The sequence below is a fragment of the Mesoplodon mirus genome, assembly GCF_964341445.2.
Source record: "Mesoplodon mirus genome assembly, chromosome: 2".
Classification (NCBI taxonomy): Eukaryota; Metazoa; Chordata; class Mammalia; order Artiodactyla; family Ziphiidae; genus Mesoplodon; species Mesoplodon mirus.
In genome coordinates, this window is record NC_138977.1 from 14,427,349 (window position 1) to 14,450,745 (window position 23,397).

The 23,397-nt window shown below is 36.3% G+C and overlaps 1 protein-coding gene across 10 annotated transcripts in view; it reads left to right on the forward strand.

Annotated features, from left to right (window-relative positions):
- The window catches only part of UBE2D3 (ubiquitin conjugating enzyme E2 D3), a 66,953-nt gene extending 45,323 nt beyond the window's left edge, over positions 1–21,630 (forward strand). For 5 of the 10 annotated variants that reach the window (XM_082608709.1, XM_082608703.1, XM_082608702.1 and 2 more), the window contains 6 exons: positions 6,916–6,979; positions 7,052–7,099; positions 13,903–13,980; positions 15,162–15,267; positions 17,485–17,596; positions 19,827–21,630. In XM_082608709.1, coding sequence (XP_082464835.1) covers positions 6,974–6,979; positions 7,052–7,099; positions 13,903–13,980; positions 15,162–15,267; positions 17,485–17,596; positions 19,827–19,872 — 396 coding nt within the window. In that variant the 5' untranslated portion in view covers positions 6,916–6,973 and the 3' untranslated portion in view covers positions 19,873–21,630. Of the gene's footprint in view, positions 1–6,915; positions 6,980–7,049; positions 7,100–13,902; positions 13,981–15,161; positions 15,268–17,484; positions 17,597–19,826 lie in introns of all 10 variants that reach the window. The other 5 variants (XM_082608705.1, XM_082608706.1, XM_082608707.1 and 2 more) reach the window with 5 other exon arrangements.
- The last annotated feature ends 1,767 nt before the right edge of the window (positions 21,631–23,397 follow it).

Genomic DNA, 23,397 nt, shown 5'->3' on the forward strand with positions numbered 1-23,397 from the left:
AGAAATTAACTTGCAGTAATGGGATGGACTTCAAGTTTTCCCAAAAGTGATGATAGGAAATGTATCTACTGCTATTATGACTTTGTGTGATGATGCAAGATGGATGGCAGAGATTGGGATGACATGATGGTGGAACATTGTGGTAATTATTGTACTTAATATCGTAATTAACTACTGTACTTGGCCTTACCACAGTAGTCATCTGGGTTAAATTTTGGCCAGCCCTTGGGAGAATGATGGAACTGGACAAACTAGAAAAGGTTATACAGGGAGTTACACTTCAGTAGCAGAATTGATTAAACAAATTTTGTTTTCCTAAATGCTGACTTTGGTTATATTGTATAAGTAGTGGCTGTCATCGAAAGAATGTTTAGCAGAATGTGTAAATAATAGTTACCGGAGGTCTTAAATCTTACGAGAGGCTCATCTACTCATATGGCTGCTCTGTAGTTATTCATAAATAGTTCTTGTATTTCCAGTTTATACGCCTTTTGGAGGCAGTGATCATTTCTTATACTTCCCTAACATCTCTCAGAGCCTCTAATCTGTTCAATGCCTTGGTTTCCTGTTCTTTGTAGTCTGTGGTTGGTTATTTCATATCGAGTGAGGAAGATGTAGAGAGACTAGAGAAACAAAAACCAAATATTTAGCAGTATGTTTAGACCTCTCTTCTTTGTCAGTGTCTCTCAGCCTTTTCATGTTTTATCTCCAACAGTCAATTGTCAAAGATACTGTGTCCCATGGTGATAGAAGCAAAGATCTTCCTCAAAACAAACTATGGGCTTTCTGTTTTGAGTCCCACATAATGAATGGTCAGACTCATTAATGTTTAATCATGTACCTCCAGATGAGAACACTCAGTGGCTTAAGCTATACCTGTTGGTTGCCTGTAAGAGAAATTTGATTGACTCCTTTTCCTATCGGTCTATTTAGGCTTTTAAAGGGAAGGGAGAAACGTATTTCCCAGTGGGAGAAGGCCTGGATTCTCACACTAGCCAGGTGTTCAGGAGGTTTCAGGAGAAGCAATTTAGAGAAAGATGATCCCGAAAGGAGAAAATTTCCCCAAAAGAGCACACCATGGCAGAGAAGTGTCTCACTTTGGTGGGTTTTTTTTCATGGAGAGTACAGTTTTTAGCATCGTACCCTGTATTATATGTCCTTGATCCAGTGTCCTTTCAAGGTGAGTGGAGCATTTAGCTAGTGTGCGCCAAACTCCCCTGCCAACTGTTTTCTTATTTCAGTGGTCTTGATGAAGAGTTGGGTTGGTGTGATTGAAATTTTTTTTCTCCAGTTTGCCAAGTACCATATCAAATTCTTTAACTTAAATACATCTTTGATGCAAGGACACTCTTTAGAAAGCAGCCTTAAATGTATCCCTGGACCTATTTTTCAGGTCATCTAGTACATACACTACTTTGCTTTCCTACCCATCCTGAAGCACAGCATGTCCTGTATTTGCACTCAGTCTTTCCTTTCCCCTCTTAAGCGGGGCGGGGGGGGGGCACTAATGTAAAATGGAGATGAGACCTATTTCCATAAGGTGGTTGTAAGGGTAAAGTGATCAGTGTTTTAAGATATTTTTCATCCCCAGTGACTTAGTTTATGTTCTTCTCTCACCTGAATTACTGCTATAGTTTCCTAATGTAGTTATCTACTCATACATCCTTTGTAGTCGGTATTCCTACAATTTGGAGGGTGAGGAGGGTCTTTGACATCCCATATTAAGTAAAATTTTGTGTGGGCATGTGTATTTGGGGGATAGAGGGTCAGTAGTTCATCAGGTTCTTAGAAGTCCTTGACCTTGTCAGAAACAATGCTATATACATGTGTAGTATATGAAAAGGTGGAGAAACGGCAGAAACCAAATTTAGGGTAGTGTTCACCTCCTGTCAGGGAAAGGGAAGGGCATCTGGGGAGTACACGAGAGATCTATTGTATCTGCAAAACTCAACATCTGAAAGAGATACAGTAACCGTGTTAAGCTTAAATATCAAGCTAGGTATACAGATGCACGGCTGCCCTCAGGATTAAAAACGTGAAAAGTCAGCCACTCCTCGCGTACTGCTGCTAGCGCATCGGAAAATCCAAATCTCCTTTGTCTTCCTCCTGCTTAAAAACTCTATTTCTGCTTAAAACTCAGTGACTCCCCATTGGCTGTGGAATAGTCTTTGCCGTAATATTCAAGACTCTCAAAAGATCCAGCCCTGATTAACCTTTCTAGCCACATCTGCTACTCCCTTACCGGTGCCCTGTTGTGTCTCTGGTATACCAAACTACAAGCAAGTTTTTACAGCCCGTTTTCTTTCACACCCCTGGTTTTGAATTAGTTTCTCTACCTTGAATGCTTATCCTTCCATCAAGACCCAGTTCAAATGTCACTGTTTTAAACCCAGGCAAGGTTAGTGATAACCTTTTCAGGATTCACAAAGCAGTTGAACGCCTTTACTTTAAGCACTCAGGTTGTTTGAAATATAATTTTTTGGTTTTGTATTATGTCTGCTTTTTTTAAGCTCAGTCTATTGGGAGAGGCATTCATGTTCTATCTTGGTATTTTCAGACCTAACATGCTTGACACCAAAAAAGGTAGTCTTCATATAAATGAATGAATGCTTTGTTGGGTGAAACTTGAGCTGATACTACACTTTTTATTTTAGAAATGGATTTAAGTTAATCTTTAGTTCCTATTATTGAAAGTTTAACTCTTTACTAGGTAAGCCACATGATTTCTCCCTGCTTCCTCTAGTTTCCTTTTGAGACTTTGCTTCATTTATATTTCTTACATGTTTTACAGCAAGATTAAAGCAACACATTTCGTGGGATAAAATGTGTATAATTGGTAATGGGGCCCAGGTAGCACTCTGCTTAGCGCGGATCTCTCCTTACTCTGTTTGCTGCCTCCGCCCCTTGAAGAAAACTGGGGTGGTTAACAATCAAAGCAGTAACTGTAGGAATTAGAGCAAGCTACAACCTCAGGAACTGAAATTGTGTATCTGTATGCCAAGTTCTTTATCTCTGCTGCCCAGTGTGGCCTCTTTTTCTCTGGACTCGCCATGTAATTTCAGGGCATATGCCTGCCAGTAGCTCTAGGTCACATCCTTACAGCTCCTGATTAGAGAAGGAAAAAGTGTCGTTTCCAGCTTCAATTGGAAAATCTTGGGTAGGGATAGATGGAACAAAATTCTGTGATTACCCTTTCTGAGTAGTTGGTTAATCGTGGCTGACAGTCACCCCAACACGACAATCATACCTGTGGAGTATGAGAAAAGCATTTCCAGGAAAGTAGGAGAAGAGGGTTTGAGTAGACAGTGGTGCATGGAAGAGCATCTGAGATGGCTTATTATGCTTTTTCTCACATATTTTCACTGCCAAGATATTCTGTATCTTACTTGCTTCTGCTATGGACATAATAATGTCATGAGAATTAGTTGGCATCTTTGAGGTAAGTGCTGGTATATGATTTAAAAGATATTTTGATTCTTAAAATTACTTTAGGTCATTTTTTTATGTTGACTTTAAAGTTGATTTTGGTACATACTTGGCCGAATATTAGATCTCGGAGTATTACTTAAGAGGTGTCTTAGTCATGGAGAACTTGGAAAATAAGGCATTTAGAAATTATCTGAGGGGAATAAAAGCCTGAAGTTATGGGAGTGAAGAGCTGAAATTCAGTGCTCTCTGAAATTACACATTCACTGTAAAGGAGTGAAAATGTCAGCATATAGAGGCTGAGTGATTCAGAGATGTCTGTGCAGGAAGACTCGTTAAAAAATGTTTTCTTAGATTTTTCATAAAATGTGCAACTTCGAAGTAGGATGTTGATATATTCTAGGTCAGCTTTATAGATTCCTGATCTTCATGAAGTTGTTTCAACATCACTTGGGTATTTTGTTAGACCACCCATCATTAAATTACTTTTTAATTTAAAAATGCTGGATATTTTTCTTAACATATGTAAAAGTGCTTAAGTACAGAAAAGTACATAAATTTGGGGTAGATCCGTGTAAGAAACTCATTTTAGTAATATTTGAGTTCACATGCTTACCAGTTTTAGGTAGAACCACATGAAATTGCAGTTCAGAAATGGTCAAGTATTAGTAAATTCATACAATTCAATAACATGGTTTCTTTAAAACCCTATCCACAAATAGCCCTCGAATTGCTGACCTTGTATTATTAATGTATATCGTAGCATGAGCCATATAATTGCTAGAAGAGTATGTTATAGACAACTAAGCATAAAAATTCATCACATAGGCAAAAGATTTAAATAAGCTAAGGCTATAATAAGTAGCCTATTTATAAAGCAGTTTTGTTTTTGTTTAGTAAACAAGTGATTTGAGTGCCTGTCTAGGAAATCTTGCCTTCAAGGTGGGTAGTCCGCTTGCTGAGCACCTAATACATTATATGCCAGATAGTGTGCTGAAGTACTTTATCTTATTCATTCTTTCAAAAGTTCTGTAACAACAGGCATTTCTATTGTGTTTTAGAGATGAGGAAATAAGCCTAGGAAATAGTGGGTCTAAATTGCATTAAAAGTGAGACTCCAGACTGATGATCCATATTGAGGGAGGTGCATATTCATTGTCCTTATTTCATGATGCTATATTTGAGCATTTGAATTGTATGCGCAAGTTTGTGTTTGGTTTTAGTAGCATTTTTGAAAATTCACATCTTTATCGTTGTGTAGGAAAGGGGAGAGGGTGGTTTGGAACAGGTAAGTTTTTAATCTTGAAATAGACTTCTTTGGACCCTTACGTTCCAGCAGAGGAAGTTAGCCTGCATAAGTTAGCTTCTGCTTTATCTTTTTTTGGTGGATCATTTAAACAACAGAACTTGTTAAATAAGTTTTGGAACATGGAAAAAGGTTCTCTTCGTATCAGTTAGACTATGCTCAATCCTTATCTGCAATAAAGTAGTATATACCTTGAGATGGTATTGAAGTAGCTTGCCATTATAATAAAGTGGCTGATCATGGAATGCAAATAAATGCTTTATGAGAGTTGATCTGGCCTATGAAAAAGTCATTTGGATAGTTGATTAGTTCAAGCTGCCAGTATATTTTTTTTACTCAAAAAACTGATTCAGTTCTAAGCTAAAGCTGTATATAGTTTCAGTTTCTTTTAACTAGTTGCTTAACTCTGGGATAAGAGCTTCTGTAATTAGTACTGATCAGAATCTAAGTGTTTGCAATGAATTTTCCTCCTTTCTTCAAATATGTTGAACAAATGAGGTATATTTACATGGGCAAGCATAAAAGTCTGATCTGATCTTCCAGTCATCTTAAGATTGTGACTCCTGGGATTCCCTGGCTGCCTTGATAACCTTATAAGCAGTCATAGTTTGAAATTCAGAAGCAAATTGGCAAAGTGCATATCAAGGCACTCCTTTGTCCCAGTTTTATTTTTGAGATATAATAGATGTGCAACATAATAATTTGATATATGTATATTGCAAAATGATTACCCCCCCTCCAAGGACAATTCTTCTGCCTTGATCTTTTTTTTTAATGGAATAAATCTAGGCTGATATTCCTGAACAATTGGCTGTTTTCTGAAGTGCATTATTTTGCCCATAGTAAAGGCAAATATTTGCTATGTCTTCCTGCAGTGTATTCCCCGCCTTTTTCTTAGAAGTCCATTATTATCTCAAAGGTCTATAAATCCATGTACTGTAGGAATTTATATATAGGTATATAGAGATAAAGCTGTATAATTTTTTTTAAACTTGTAAAGAAGCAACTCTGTTTCCTTAGTAGATTATCCATATGGGTTATGCACAAGTCATGGAAGGGCTAAATTACACTTATGTTGGAAATATAAGGTCAAATGGAATTGTGGATACTGCTTGTTTTGCTAAGAGCGCAATGCTTTTCTACCTGGAGAGGTAGGTTTTTCCAGAGATATACTCCATGTTGAGTAAAAGACAAGGTTGAATTGAGGGATAAGGAGATCAAACCAAAAGGGGTACTTACCTAACCCCATGAGAGATTTTTTAAGGAGAAAATGTGGTCACTGGGTAGTATGGTTCAGAAAAAGCAGAGTATTTAAGACAGCAGACAGTATTTAAGACAGAGCCTCTGAGATGGTCTGAAAGCTCAGCAAATAACATGAATGTTGATAACTGCCCTAAGTTCTTAACCTTGGAAAGTGTCTGATTACAACTTTTTCATTTTATAAGAGGACAGCTTTTGTTCATGTACAGGCACACCTCAAAGATATTGAGGGTTTGGTTCCAGACCACCCAAATAAAGCGAATATCACAATAAAGCAAGTCACATGGTTTTTTTTGTTTGTTTCCCAGTGCGTATAAAAGTTAACGTTTACACTACTGTAGTCTATTAAGTGTGCAATAACATTATGTCTTAAAAAATGTACCTTAATTTAAAAATACTTTATTACTAAAAAACACTAATAGTCTGGATCTCCTGCAAGTTGTAATCTTTCTTTACTGGTAGAGGGTTTGAAATATTACAGGAATTATCAAAATAGGATACAAAGACACAAAGTGAGCAGGTGCTGTTAGGAAGATGGCACAGGTAGCCGCAGACCTTCCATTTGTTTTAACAAAACAACCCCCCACACACACACACCCCTACCCTGTATCCGTGAAGCATGGGAAAACGAGGTGTATGCCTGCAGTAAAACTTAATAGCGATGTGTGTGTGTGCTTTTATGAACCCCTAGCCGAGATGATTGTCTTGGTATGTGTCCATAAAATCACTGTGCCTAGTGTGTCCCAGAAACTGGACTAGGGTCACTTACGTTTTCTTTCCTAATAGAGTGTATTGTTGATGTAAGTTGTGATTATATGTCCCTTAAAGAATGGTGTAAAACTAACTGGCAGCAGACGACTGTCTTTACTTGCGTGTGTTTTCTGTTCTGGTTAAATGATCCAGCATTTTCTGTCTTGGTGTAGGAACTTAGTGATTTGGCCCGTGACCCTCCAGCACAATGTTCTGCAGGTCCAGTTGGGGATGATAGTAAGTAATTTCCAAGTTGATTTTTATGGTTAGTTTCAAAAAAGCTTGTGTATTTTTAGATAATAACAAGAGTGTTTTCTTTTTCTAGTGTTTCATTGGCAAGCCACAATTATGGGACCTGTAAGTACCGAGAATTAAGTATTGCTTTTAATTGAAATCCAGCATTGATGTAGTTAGTAATGTTTAATGAAGCCTTTAGCTTTATTTTACTACATTGTACTTTTATTTGAGATATGCCATAGTGGTTGCACTGCTTTGGAAGAAACAGTTGGTCATTAGTTAAGTATATTGTGTCTGTCCCTGTGTTCAGGCTCTAGAGTATGTACAGCTTTTCTATGACCTGTCAAATATCTCTTCCATTCTAATTTTCTTTCATAGCAATGTAAAGTATTGTCACAGAGCTTCCTGACTTATAGCCCATTAGTTTTCTGGCTGTACCATGATATTACTCAAAGATCTTCCTCTCTTATTGTAGCTGCCTAAAATCTAGCTTAATTGTATTATTTTGATATTTGAGTTTTTTAAAACTTCAGTTTCATGTAAAATTTGAATATTTTTAGGTAGATAGTGATAATTTTATTTTATTTTGGCCATGCCATGCAGCGTGTGGGATCTTAGTTCCCTGAACAGAGATTGAACCCTTGCCTCCCGCATTGGGAGTGTGGAGTCTTAACCACTGCACCGTCAGGGAAGTCTTTAGAAAGTGATATTTTGAATATCCTTTCTATCCCGGGTAGATAAGAAACTGTATGTGCTGGATAATTGAATATTCAGAATTATGGATACTATCTAAGAGTTTCACAGAATTAGAGCACAGTAAAACATCCTGGGGTAAGACTGTATATCAAACAATACTTAACATTTTGACTTGGAAGGCACCTAAGGGTTTCTATTCTGAGGGGTGGGTGTGTGTGTTACTGAATTTTACTGAATTTTCTGCTTTCTTCCCCCTTTTGGTATTTTAATCTCAACATAACTGGCAGTAATGTACTAGGTGAGATAATGGTCAGTAAGTAGATATTTATAATTCTAAAAGGAGAAATGCCCTTGGAAAAAAAAGCTAGCCAGTGGGTGGGTTGGTTTAGCAAGTGTTTATTCAGCAGTTCTGATTGTAAATCACGTAGAGGGGGGATATTTAGTTTAACAATTTGAGATGTGTCTGTGATTGAGATTCTAGTGAAAAAACTACAGAGTCAGGGTTGTTTCCAGTTACCTCAAGGTCTATTTTTACTGTTTTAAGTGCTTGCTTTTGTCTAACTGGTGACAAAACTGTGATTCCCGCCCAGCCCCGCCCCCCCTTAAATACACATAGTTAAGTAAGTCATGGCTTACCCAGTTTGGCCCATACAAAGTTTTATTTTTTGGCCCTGACCTGGGATCAAACCCGTGCCCTCTGCAGCGGAAGCGCGGACGGAGTCTTAACCACTGGACCGCCAGGGAGGTGCTGGCCCACACAGTGTTTTACACGTTGACAATCTTCACATAAAAACCCTGTCACTAGACCCTCCTTCTGCAAGCTTGGGGTGGAGTAGCAGCTGCCTCCTTTCTTCAGAAAGTGTGTGTCTGCCACAATTTCTACCAGGTCCACTTAGGCACTTACAGTTGAAACTTCTAGAATTTTCCCATTATAGATCACCAATTTTCAAAGCAAAGAATTCAGTAAAATGCCTTGCCATATCTATACCAAATAAAGCTCATCTTTGATTTAGAGTGCTTTAAGATAGTCTCATTATAAAAATTAGTTGTCTGTACTAATAAAGCACAAAAGAGTTGGTAGTCAAGACTTAAAACTGGGTGGTGTGCGTAATAAACCAACTTTTAAATCAGTGTAATGTTTTTCTGCTTGACTTTTGAGTCTTCGTTATTTTTTTTATTCCTTTCCAAAAGGTAAGGAATACACCTATAGTAAATCGAAGTGAAGCATAATTGAGGAGTTTGTTAGTAATTTTCCACAGAATAGAAGATTGCTTATCCTGAAGAATTTTTCAGCTGTTAATTTGCTTTTACTTTCAGGAAACATTTTTCATTTATATGTATTTCAGATTATGGCTATGCTTTGCTAATTTTTTTCAGCAACCTTTTAATATAAAGGAATAGCAGTTCTCTGCTTTTGAAAACAGGTATTTCATTTTCAGAACTATTTAAATATTCCCTGATTAACAAGAGCAAAAAATATATTTATACCATAACAGCATAGTTCTGCTTTAGTAACATTAGTCTCTGAAATGTACTTGTTTTCTGAGGAGGTTAATTTTCACTGTTGGGTAATTTCAGGAATGAGTCAAAAGTTATAAAAACTCACCCAAAATGCAGATTTTAACTGCGCGTTTTGTAAGTAAGCACCTAAGTTTAGATGCCAGCTTGTAAATGGTTAACAATTATCCTTACTATGAAGTGTATCAGTGAAACAACCATGCTGTTTTGGCTTTTGACTGCATCTTTATGACAGAACGTCACAGTTTGATTAGATAATATTATTTTGTTAGTATGCCTACCCTTAGTGGCAGGCAGATGTGACCCAAAACAATAGGGCTAGTGGTGGCATAACAATCCGTAAATTGCAGATTTGCTGGAAGAATAAACGTTAACAAAATTACTTTTGCTTTGGAGTGCTTCTTAGGTCAAAGTGGTGGCAGTGTCACAGAACTAAAGATTTCTGACTCTCTAAGGTGTGGATCGTCTAATTGAGGTTTCATGACAGAGTTACTATTGGATTTTGGTGGATTATAGTAAGGAAATCTTCTTGATGATTGAACAAAAATGCTTGGTTCTTAAAAATTACGTGCTAGCTTATTCTTTCCAAAGGCAAGATACTGCGGAAGCACAAATGCCGATAAAAATAAACCGTTGAAAGAAGGTGGCAGTGTTGCTCGTTATGTGGTTTTTAAACTTTTGTTGGTTATTTTGTGCTATGTTAAGGGAAATTTCCATGAAGAATTGATGCAGTGAGGAGAAACTAACTTCCTTACCTATTGTTTCTGATATTTATGTGCTTGACTTTTTTTAATTGTAAACGGAGCTGACAGAAAGACATTGTTGAAATTATTTTGAGAACCACGTTAACTTCCATCTAATCTGTGATATATAGCCGTAGAAGAAAGTACCGTATCTGTGAATAATGTAACTGTTGGCAGCCTGAGCAGAATCAGATACAAAAACCATCTGAAGTAAAATATTTGGTCCATCTGAAGTAAGATCTTGAACTAAAGCAGTGGGTATTGTTTTATTGATACATAAGGGTGAATTTTTCAGTTTATGTTGTTTATTATGTTTATTATGTTTTTCCTGCGAAGGCTAATAATATGTGAAAACTCCTCTTTAGTACCTCACTCTTTGCGGTATGCGGGCCTCTCACTTTGTGGCCTCTCCCGTTGCGGAGCACAGGCTCCGGATATGCAGGCGCAGCGGCCATGCCTCACAGGCCCAGCCGCTCCACGGCATGTGGGATCTTCCCGGACCATGGCACGAACCTGTGTCCCCTGCATCGGCAGGTGGACTCTAAACCACTGCACCACCAGGGAAGCCCCGTACCTTACTCTTTAAGGAGCTTTATAGTCTAGTGTAAGAGGAAAACACAAGTTAAAATTATGTTGGATAATAGTGTACAGAACAAGATAGTTTAAAAAGGACAGCCTGCAGTTTGTACTAAAGGGAGGGCTGTATTATTTATCTTTTTTAAGACATTTAAGCACAAGATGGACCCTGTAGTATAGGTAGGGTCCTGTGGGTAAGGAAGACTATTCCAAGTAGGGAAAGAAACAGGAGAAAAAGGAGATGTGAAACATCCTTATTTTATGTGCAATACAGAGAGTGTATTCTGGAGAAGAGGTGGAAGATGAGACTAACTAGATGGGTGGAAATCAGATCATTAAAGCACAGGAGTTTGAACTTTAATCTTGAAAGCTGTGCTAGATTTCAAGCTGGAGAGTAACTTGTACCTTGAAAAGACCACTTCATCATTAGCGTGAGGCATAAATTGGAGGGAAGCCAGAGTGAAGGCAGGAATACTACCAATAGTAAACCATTGCCATAATGTAGACAAAAGGTAGTAAGATCTTGAACTGAAGCATGGGTATAAAGGAGAGGAGTCTGGTTCAGGAGACTTCAAGGGTCTTTGACATTTGGTAACTACTGTGAGGAGATGGGAAAGAATCAATGATGAGATCCTAGTTTGTGGCTTCACGATTGTGGTTTGAGTCTTTGACACATGACACATCCAAGTAGAAATACTCAGTAGGCATTTGAATATATGTCCTGGAATGAATAACTACACTAGAGATAGATTCCAGAGTTCCCAAAATAAGTGTGGGACAGGAGATAGAAGCAGAAGATGGATCCGTAGGAATACCAATACATTATAGTTGCCTTAGGGGAAGAGTACAGACACTGAGGGAGAAGCAACTTGGACAAATTTGAGCAAAACAAGGGTAGAAGGTTTCTAAAAAAGAGATACAATATGTATTCTGGATTTCTAAGATTCGGTCAATTTGCTGATCAGTGTATTCCTTTTTGTTTTTCTTGGTGTATTTGTTTGCTGTCAATTTATGGTAAATTTGATATAGAGCCTCAATTTTTTTAGATGACATAGTTTGGTTATGGTTTTTACCAGTTTTTCCTCTTTTATTTGCTGGAATTTTAGTGTTAATTTGTAACATTGAAATGTTTTCATTCTGTAAGTTCTTTTTTTTGAAAAAGTGAAATGAAATTTGGCTTTGCCTAAATCTTACTGTTAGACTGCCTTTAAGAAACAGTCAGATACAGTGCTTGATTGTATGAAACTTGGAATGAAAGCTTAAACAGAACTTTTGGAATTGGCTTTAATGAAAACTTAATGTTTTGGGATTACCCTTAAATTGTTAATTGTACTTAGTACAAACATTTATCTTCAGTATGAGCCTGTTTTCTAAAAGGGTATGCTGTTTGAAGCATCTATTTCCAGTTAATGTAGCTTTATTATTTAACAATGATATATTGGTCTAATAAGTTCGGATCACATTCTGGTGCCTTGCTTTGATTTGTTTTTCTATACTTCTCAAATGCTGTTTTGCAGTCTTAGTTTTTTGAATTAAAATTTTTTGTAGGCACTATGAAAAGGAGGGACTTGGGAGTAGGAAAGACTTAGAGAGTAGTACTTCCATTTAAATAGTCATGTTTCTTTGAACTTGATTATCAGTAAGTTGACCTTTCTCCTTTAAAGCCCAGGTATATACCCTTGTTCATTTGTCATAATAGCTATAACATTTCACTGTATGTCTCTTTACCAGACTGTAAACTCATCAAGAAAAGAAATTGTTCTGTGTCCCTTACATATACTTAGTAAATAGAACGGCAGAGTTAAAGTAATTCAACTAATGTTTAATTATTTTACAGAGGTCTGGGGATTAAATGAACTTACAGCGTCAGACCTGTGAAGGTTATTTGCCTCACATACAGAGTGAGCATAGAAAAAGGCTCATATTAGTGCTGTATACATCCTCACTCACATGCAGAGGAATAGGTGTTGGTAATAACTCAAATTTTCAAACACGTCTTCAGGTTGGCTCTTTGCATAGCCAGAGACAATTACGCAATCCCTTTTTTAAAAAAAAACGTTGACCTTAAAATCTTTGACTGGGTCACCATCTTTTGTCGTCATTCTTTGATCCGAGTCCGGCAGGGGTTTTCAGAAGACCTGGGTTTGAATCCTGGTTCTATCGTGTACCAATTGTATACTCACTAAGTTATTTCAAGTCCTATTTTACTCAACTCATAAAATGGGAACAATATCTTTTTCCTTTTATTGGTTAATAAATTAAATGTAAAATACTAGCAAATGTTATTCCCAAATGTTACTTCATACTAACACTGTATAGTATTTATTTACTGAGGAGTTCTTCATACTCAAAGTGGGCAAGACAGCTAAGGAGAAAAAGTAGTGCTATAGCTTAAAATTTTGTATTTTCTGTTGAAATGGACCAAACAAACATTCCACAGTTTTCCAAATCTAGTAATCCTGTGTATTGATTGGCTGTAGAGAACTCAGTAGTGTGCTTTTGAAGAAAAGACTTCATGGTTTTTATTTTTTAATTTATTTATTTTTATTTTTGGCTGCATTGGGTCTTCGTTGCTGCGCGCGGGCTTCCTCCAGCTGCGGCGAGCCGGGGCTAGTCTTCATTGCGGTGTGCGGGCTTCTTATTGTGGTGGCTCCTCTTGTTGCGGAGCACTGGCTCTGAGCGCGTGGGCTTCAGTAGTTGTGGCGCAGGGGCTTAGTTGCTCCGCGGCATGTGGGATCTTCCTGGACCGGGGCTTGAACCCGTGTTCCCTGCATTGGCAGGCAGATTCTTAAACACTGTGCCACCAGGCAAGTCCCAAGACTTCATGGTTTTTAAATGAGAATTTTGAGGAGCCAGTTGGGAACTAAACTTTCTTTAAAAACATACTCTGTTTCTGTTCTACTTCTCCTACTGAAGGGAGTTGTTATGTTACCTACAAGACCTAACTTTTTGGTTTGCCAGTAACCAGGATAGCTTCTTGAGTTACAAAGCCATTTGTGTATATATGACTATCATTAGAAGAAATATTCTACAAATAAATGTAAACTTATATTTTCAAATTATAATTCGGTACATTATTATGTAGAGTTTTATTGCTAAGTATACGTTGTGAAAATTGGGGTCTAGAACCTTGTGTTTCTGGGTTATTTTTTCTAAATTTCTTTAACTTACATAAAGTAGGATCTACGTAAATTAGGGTTCATTGTTCTGTAGTAAATATTGTGATTTTTCACTAATACGAACTTCATTGTGGAATAATTTAGACTCTTGCAGTGTAAATAGGTAATTTTGCTTCATATTAGAGAAGTGCTTAGAAAATAGAAATGTTACATGAATTATCTAGCAATAACATTTAAAATAGCAGAGTTAAGCATATTTTTCTTTTCGCAGAATGACAGCCCATATCAAGGCGGTGTATTCTTTTTGACAATTCATTTTCCTACAGACTACCCCTTCAAACCACCTAAGGCAAGTATTTCCCCTCCAAATCTGTGAGTATAGATTTGTGTTCTATTCCAGAAATAAGAATTTCTAGTTCTTAGAAATTAGGGTTCTGTGTAAGTCAAGGCTAAATTGATATGAATGTATAGTGAATAAGAATAATTGAGGATGAATGTATATATTGAGTTGAATCACTGATGTTGAATGCTGACTCTTAACCTTTAGTTAAAAGAGCAGCTAAATCTGGATTTGAACTTTATAAGTGGAGGTGAGAATTGCCATATCCTTAATGTTGCAAGGCTCAAATATACCATGTGAAAGCTTTTTTTATTTTCCCCTTTATTGTGCTTATACAGATTTGGATTATTACCCCTAGTGTCTTATAATACTAGGCTTCCAAATATCCAACTTAAGTATGCATTTTCACATGTTGCTAAAAATGACACCGTATTTGTATTGGGGTTCAGACAGACTGTAATACATTTTGGGCTTTGAGCTTGCACACGTAACAGTAAATTTATCAAAACTCAAGAGTTGCTTAATGCACTGGGGTGACTGGTTTATAGGTATTAAAAGCATGTGGTCCTTAACTTTTCAGAGCCATTGAGATAAACTCAATCTATATGAATAACTATGGAAGATAATATATATAGAACATTGGCACTTCACTAAAACTATCTTCACAATTATAGGTGCAATATGACAGTTCTTTTAGATGAAATGCCTTTGTGATATTCAAATTTGTGTTTTTTATGTACAGTGGAAATGGAGGGTCAAATACATACCTTTGTAGCTCGATGCCTTAAATGAGCTGGCCTGTGTGTTTTGGTGTACATTTGGAAGTTTCTTATTTTTAAGTGAATGTTAAATACCCTTCAAATGGCTCTTTGATACTCATGATATGGTAGGGCCAAAAGTTAACCTTCAGAATCACCCACCATATCATTGACAATAAAATTTTTGCCCCAACGTTGTATTTTCCATTTTAATTAAAAATAGGGGAGCCCCTGAGGGATCTTGGTCAGAATATAGAAACCAGTTGCTGTAATATTTGGTCCTTTTAGGTGTATTAATTAGGTTTTAGCTATTTGATTTTTTAGAATTTTAACAGTATTTTGAGTCTTGCTAAAGTCTTCTGCCAGAGTTTAGGGTGCTTGTTTTTATTTGGGAAAAATACCTAAAGTTTTTGTTCTTGCTTTTGTTTTTAGGTTGCATTTACAACAAGAATTTATCATCCAAATATTAACAGTAATGGCAGCATTTGTCTCGATATTCTAAGATCACAGTGGTCTCCTGCTTTAACTATTTCTAAAGGTAAAATAGTTTTAGAGAAAGTCTTGAGAGGCTGATTTTCTAATAGTTAAAGGAGTTTCATTTTTGGGCCTACTTTTCTGAGTATTTTTATAATGACAACTTTTTGATAAAGGTGGGGAAAGGAACAAGAAGTTACATCATTTTTGCTCGTTCAGCAGTATTGATTTAAAAACATTTTGTGGGAAGAAGTTAACATTCAAATGGGGGAGGCATTATTTGCAGATAACAGTAGCAACGTTTATTTTAATTGATTTCTGCAGTATTTTTCAGTCCCAAGCCACCTGCACATCTCATACAGTCCTTGCCTTTTAGCTAAAATGATATACCGAAAGTTAATAGAGCTTTTGAAACTTGAGCTTTCTTATAGAAAAATGGTGGTTTTGCTTTCCCGTGTTTATTATTTTTTAGATAAAAAACCTTTTTAAAAACCTTTAGTTAGGTGTTTTGTGGTCATGGTAGGTTGTTCCTACCTAATACTAGTCTAAAATGTATAGTTTTGGGAAGGTCTGTACATAAATTCTGCTCTTCTACTTTAATGGGGATCCATTATGTGACATCTTTAATAGGTTGTCCAGTCTCCATGTCAATATCCCAGATGGAGATGGAGTGTCTCTCCATCTCTTACTCTTTGAATGACTCTGGTGGCTTTTATGTCGCTTTTACCCCACAAATAAAATCATCTAACACAAAACTATTTAATGGGAAGGAAGTCTTTCTTTTAGTAATTTTCAGTTTTGGGGTATTGACATTCCTTAGTACACAAAATTAGGTTTTAACGTTGCTAATTATGACAGTATTTCAGATATTTGAGGATAGCAGCTAACTCAAAGCATTCTCAATTTCTGGCTGAGTACTTACTGCAGCATTCCCCAAATTGTTTCTTGAAATAGTTAATAGCGTTTTACCAAAAGTTTTATGAGTATGGTAAATGCAAAGTGAAACTGGTTTTGTTTGTTCATTTGTTTTTTAAGGCAGGACATCATAAAGCCTCTCATATGCTTGTACAGTGCTTTTGAATCTCCTTAAAGGGACTGTGTAGCGTTCCCAAAATTTTATTTGATAGGAAATACTTTTTGCGGGGAGAAAGAAAAATAATTTGGGTGAATGCTACTGTAATTCTTTCAAGTGCGGCATAATTTTAGGCCTATTTTTCACCCTCTTGGCTACATTCAAGTTTCTTTTCAGATCAGACTCTGTTAACACCAGATACCTGGTATTAAGAGAGCTTTAATACTAGGTTCCAGGTTATTTTTTTAACCATCGTTGGAAATGCACTGTAATACTGAACACTTCTTCTATAAATGTGGGTTTAGTTTTATATCTGCCCCCGCACTTGGGTTTAAAATTATATGTGCGATAATTTTAAGCTTTTATATCTTAAACTTTTATAAAAACCTTGCACAGTGTCTGGCACATAACAGACATTCAGAATGAATTAGGTACATGTTCCATGATGCTTGGCATCTTTTAAGTTGATATTTTGAACAGGGCAGGGTAAGAGCTAGAGTTGAAGGCCCATTTAGTAATAGATCTTGGCGTTGTTAAATTTAACCAGTACTCTTAGGATATGGTCTCTACCTTATAAATTCGGGGAGACAAAACATACAGTTAGTGGGGGCAGTTGTGAATTTCTGTGAAACTCCCCCGAGAGCAGGACAGAAAGTGGATTTTTTTATCATGACAAACAGCTAAGAATAATACTGCACAGATGTTCCCCAGATATTTTTATTCAAGGTCCCCCCCACCCTGCAGAGTACCAAGAAACTCCAGTTACTTAAATTCTTATACCACTTAACTTAAAAGGTAATACAGGGAATTCCCTCGTGGTCCAGTGGTTAGAGCTCTGCGCTTCTGCTACAGGGGGCACGGGTTCTATCCCTGGTTGGGGAACTAAGATCCCACATGGCTTGAAGAATGGCAAAAAAAAAAAAGAAAAAAAAAAAAAGTAATATAAACTAATATGGCATCATTTGACTGTCTTAGAACCCCTGATTTTGGCAGATTTTTATAGCTAATCAGTAAACTTGATGCGAGCAAATATCTATTTTTAGTATTTCTTACCTACCAGGAACTTGTCTCCTATAAAGCAGAATCTCTGTAAAGCTTTGTCTTATGGAGATTAAGATATAAACTAATAAAAATCTTTTGAAGATTGAGGTTTATAATACATGTTTTTAAATACTTGTATGTATCCAAATTCCTGATGATGGGTAACAGGCATTTGTTTTCTTCCAGTTCTTTTATCCATTTGTTCACTGCTATGTGATCCAAACCCAGATGACCCCCTAGTGCCAGAGATTGCACGGATCTATAAAACAGACAGAGATAAGTAAGTATGTACTAGTTTAAGAAAGCAGTATAAAAAGTGGCTTTTCTTAATGAGTTAGGCTTATACTTTGCTGTAAGTCGTCATGGCAACGCCAAGAAGACTTGATGCTTATTTCTGGTAAGATGATAGTTGAAATGTACAGAAAGCCAGTTACTGAAATGTGATTTTTTTTTTTGAATTACTAGGTTTTGGTTTATGTGGCAATAAACAGCCCATCTAAAATGTTTTATTCTTCTAACATGTTCAATGTTTTGTCACTTTGTTTTGAGGAAGAAAGGTATTTTTTCTTCACCCCAATTATGTTTTTGAAAAAAAATACCGGTACTGTTGTAAAAATTTGGTCTAAATTTTTTATATATTGAATTCTTTATGTATGTACAACTTTACCATTATAACTTTTGTATGTTATAATTAATGCTAAGTATACTTGTTCAATTAGGTACAATAGGTTAGCAAGAGAGTGGACAGAGAAATACGCTATGTTGTAGGGTAAGAGGATCTGCACTCTATGGTGCGCTTATTCATGGTACTGCCAGCACTTGAGTGCTGCATGCATTAAGGCACTGGATTAACTAACAAAAGGTAACAGATGTGGCAGTTTTCTGAAAACTGTACATTTAACTGCTTGATCTCTGTTTAGCGTGGAAGTATACCCAATAGTCATTATTGCTTGAGAGTATTTTTGCATGGCAAACCAGTTATCTAGCACCAGTAAGAAAAGAAAATTTGAGTTTCTTTTTCAAACTACTACAGTATTTAAATTTTAACTTTAAAATTGGTATACTTTAAACTTCAGTACTCTATGGAATGTGGTAACGTGGTTAAAATTTTGCCAAGAGATAACAGTGTAAGGGAGAAACACTTTTAAGCCTCACCATCTATACTAAATGTTCATTACTGACAAGCATGCATTAGTGTCAGCTATACTTTGTGGCTCCCCGTATGCTAAATAAAAACCTTTGTTTTAAAGTGCTGGCTTTACAAGAGGTATCCTTAAATGAGGTAACCATGAACTGGAGGAAAGAATTTTTATATGTTAAAGTTAGAAAAATGGTTGAATTATGTTTAGTTCTCGGTTTGAAATGAAGTTAGTTAATATTTTATAGAGGTCAAACTGTAAATATAAATCAAAAGTTCTCCTATGCCCTTTTATATATTTGTTTCTTAAAGTTAGCACTTCATTATTTGTTCGGGTAAGTAGCCTGTGGCATGGTTGTAATACAAGGAGAAATTGGTAACATTTTATCAGTATTAGTGATCTTCCTCAGTAATAAATAACCTTACTCATGTATGAATTACCTGTTGCTCTTCTAAAACAAAGATGCCCCCAGTTGTACTCCAGAGTCTCATTCATCAGGTCTCAAGTGGGGCTTGTTAGCGCCAATCACCACACTTTAAAAGTGACGTGGTTTTGGGCTTCCCTGGTGGCGCAGTGGTTGAGAGTCCACCTGCTGATGCAGGGGACATGGGTTCGTGCCCCGGTCCGGGAGGATCCCACATGCCGTGGAGCGGCTGGGCCCGTGAGCCATGGCTGCTGAGCCTGTGCGTCTGGAGCCTGTGCTCCGCAACGGGAGAGGCCACAACAGTGAGAGGCCCGCGTACTGCAAAAAAAAAAAAAAAAAGAAAGTAACGTGGTTTTGATGAACACATGACACACCCACCTCGTCTTGAAAATTACTGCTCTTTTATCACCTTAACCCAGTGTCTTACTTTTCTGCCTGTGCCGAAGTCTCAAAGGCATTTTCTCTTTTGGTAATATCCAGGGTCAAGTAACTTTTCAAAGTCTAGGATTCAGATTAAAATGTTTTAGTTCATTATTTGGTCTGACTTTAATGGAAATTGCTATAGATGTACAGAATCTGCTGTTCTGATGAATTGTAAAAAAAATTTTAATGTTAAAATTTGTTGGAATGGATACTAGTTGTAGAGTTTCTAATAGAACATTAGCTCAGTGGTAGGAGACAGAAAAGGTCTTTGATTTTTGTTAGCCATTCTATGTGTTTATTAAAATACTGCTTTCAGTGTATTAGGACATTGTGTTGAAGCATAAAGTTCTCGTTTCCTACAGTGCTTTGAGTATCAGTGCTTTTTCTTCCTTGTTGGCTTTATTCTAATCATAGCCATTAAAGGTGACTCCCTGGTGAGTCTAGAGGTAAAATAGATTCTTTCCTTCCCTTTTAAGTATTAAAAATTATTTTAACTTTTTAAATAACATCTTTTTTATTTACAGGTACAACAGAATATCTCGGGAATGGACTCAGAAGTATGCCATGTGATGCTACCTTAAAGTCAGAATAACCTGCATTATAGCTGGAATAAACTTTAAATTACTGTTCCTTTTTTGATTTTCTTATCCGGCTGCTCCCCTATCAGACCTCATCTTTTTTAATTTTATTTTTTGTTTACCTCCCTCCATTCATTCACATGCTCATCTGAGAAGACTTAAGTTCTTCCAGCTTTGGACAATAACTGCTTTTAGAAACTGTAAAGTAGTTACAAGAGAACAGTTGCCCAAGATTCAGAATTTTTTAAAAAATGGAGCATGTGTATTATGTGGCCAATGTCTTCACTCTAACTTGGTTATGAGACTAAAACCATTCCTCACTGCTCTAACATGCTGAAGAATCATCAGAGGGGGAGGGAGATGGATGCTCAGTTGCCACATCAAAGGAAGCAGCATTATTCTAGCAGCATCCATCTTGTGTAAGCCTTCCACTGTTAGAGATTTGAGGTTACATGATATACTTTATGCTCATAACTGATGTGGCTGGAGAATTGGTATTGAATTTATAGCATCAGCAGAACAGAAAATGTGATGTATTTTATGCATGTCAATAAAGGAATGACCTGTTCTTGTTCTACAGAGAATGGAAATTGGAAGTGAAACACCCTTTGTATTCCAAAATAGGGTCTCAAACATTTTGTAATTTTCATTTAAATTGTTAGGAGGCTTGGAGCTATTAGTTAATCTATCTTCCAATACACTGTTTAATATAGCACTGAATAAATGATGCAAGTTGTCAATGGATGAGTGATCAACTAATAGCTCTGCTAGTAATTGATTTATTTTTCTTCAATAAAGTTGCATAAACCAATGAGTTAGCTGCCTGGATTAATCAGTATGGGAAACAATCTTTTGTAAATGCAAAGCTGTTTTTTGTATATACTGTTGGGATTTGCTTCATTGTTTGACATCAAATGATGATGTAAAGTTCTAGAGAGTGAATATTTTGCCATGTTCAGTTAAAAGTGTGCAGTCTGTTACAGGTTGACACATTGTTTGACCTGATTTATGCAGAATTAATAAGCTATTCAGATAGTGTAGCTTTAGTATGCTGCACATGATACTGGCAGCCCGGGAGTTCATTGATGGACTTGGGACCCAGCAGTTTTGAAACGTGTATGTGGAGTTTAAGAAATTTATTTTCCAGGTGCAACCCCCATCTAACTAAATTTTTTCTTCACCTTGTACACTTGACAGCTGAAAACATAACATGGGAGTAATAATGGGTCAAAATTTACAAAATAAAGTACTGTTTTGGTGTGGGAGTTGTCATAAGGCTATGTTGAAGTGACTTAACTATGTGGGATATTGAGTTTTTTTTTTTTTTAATGGAGTGAGTATCCATTAAAATGAATTTGTTCAGCCATTTACATTAATGAGCATTTAACTGCAACAGATATCATTTCAGGTGACTTAACATGAATGAATAAAAGTCAAATGCTATTGGATTATGTTTTGTTTGACAAGTGCTATCTGTGCCACTTACTTAACTTCTGTAGTAACAAGGGCATTATCATTCTTCACCCTTCCTAATTCTGACCCTATAGTTTTATTACTGTTTCCTAGTTATTTTGATTTGTCCATTGCTTTCTTACAGTCCTGTATTCAATTTCTAGCACATCGGTGACTTTTCCACTTCCACATTTTTGCACTGCTTACACTTATGTGCAATCTTACTCCTTGTCTGCGCACAGATGTGGAAAGTTAGATATAAAATAAATGTTAAAGCTTGATTTTTATAAACATTTTACTATGTAGTTTGGACATGATTTATTGACTTAAGGTTCTTCTCTAAACTGAAAGTGAAATGCATGCCTTCCGAAGATGTTTTGGCTTTGTTAATTCTGTAATAAGCATTTCATTGAGAAATATCAATCCAGTTATACAATTTTCCAATGAGTGAATTTTTCGTTTTATCTTTTGCTTTAAAAATAACTCAAGGGTAGATGTCATACTGTTAAAACTGTTGGATTCAAAGTACAAATGAGAAATTAGTAACATACCTCTCCACAAGGTAAGAAACTTTTTTTTGCTCTATTTTTAGAATAAATTCTGAGATTCCCTCAAAATAACAGCTTTTATAGTAGGCATATCATTTCTTAAAAGCCAACCACGAATAAAACATACTTGTCAGAGCTTCTGGATTCCTAATTGGCTTTCAAATTGACCTTTTTAGCCATAGATAGCCCTTAAGTGTTTATAGAGATGACTTCCTTAAACTATTGTCATAATGATTAGTAGATGTGTCCAGTTCTCTGTATCTTTGACTTGATGCTTTCTATATTTCGTATGTCACTTCTAAGGGAATAAGCCATAAAGGCTTCTCCAGGTTTAAGAGAACAGTAAAGTACCTGGAAAACCAACATTTTTGAATGTATGAACACTGGACTTGAGATCATCTGCAATGAAACCTTCAAAAGAATCCAAGAATTTGTCCTTTTCCCCCCCATACATATTACTAGTGCCATGTATAGGACTGAAGTGATCGTTAGATTAAAAATTGATTTTGGTTCTTCCTGTTTCCTATGTCTTTTAATGCATAACTCAGATTTTAAATACTTAAGTTTCTCTTAATCTATGGGAATTATAGTCCAGTTGACCTGTTAATGATAAATTATATTTTAAGTGACTCATTTTTATTCCTGGGCAGGTTTGCAATGTGATAATCAGATTTAAAAGAAAAAAAATAACTTACTACTCTGCTTTCTTGTGTGGGTGTACTCACAATTTTTTAAAGTATGAACCACAGTTAACTGGTGGTCTCAGGGGTAGTGAAACACTCACTTTTTTTTTTTTTAATGGCTTAGTTGATATACTTCAGATACTGATCATGCTGTGTTAGTGATTTTGGAAGTGACTCAAATTAGCCATGTTTTGTGTTGGCATAACAAAACTGTTAAATGATTGTTGATTACAGTTTTAAGTGAATTTGTCTCTATTTTATGAGGAACCCAGTGCAAGTCACTAAATATTGTCTAATAGTGACATCTGCATAACACTTGTAATAGCTAAGGTTAATAGAGCTTAAAGGATTGTTACCATTAAAGTCTGTGTTTAAAGACACTCTGGTCTTAACTCGGTAATTCCAGCTAACGTGAAATCCACACTTAACTTTATACTGTGTGTGAGTTCTATTTTTGAATTTCTTAAAGTTATAACAAAAACTATGGTCTGTAAAGAATTTAGGACAGTGATTCTCAAAACGTGACCCCAAGACCAGCAATAATCAGTATCATTTGGGAAGTTCTCTCAAATGGAAGTTATCAGACCCCACTCCAGGCCAATGATTGAGAAACTATGGAATGGTACCCAGTGGCCTGTTTGGAAAAACCATCCAGGTGAAGGCTGTTCCTAGTTCTCCCTTGTAGTAGACTACGGCAGTGATACTTCTGACCCTGTGATGATTTTACTCATTTTAGTCTTGATGTTTCATGGCTGTAAGAGAACTTGTTATATTGTATGCCCAAGTACTACATTTCTAACAATGACAAATTCATAGTACTTTTAATATTGTGGG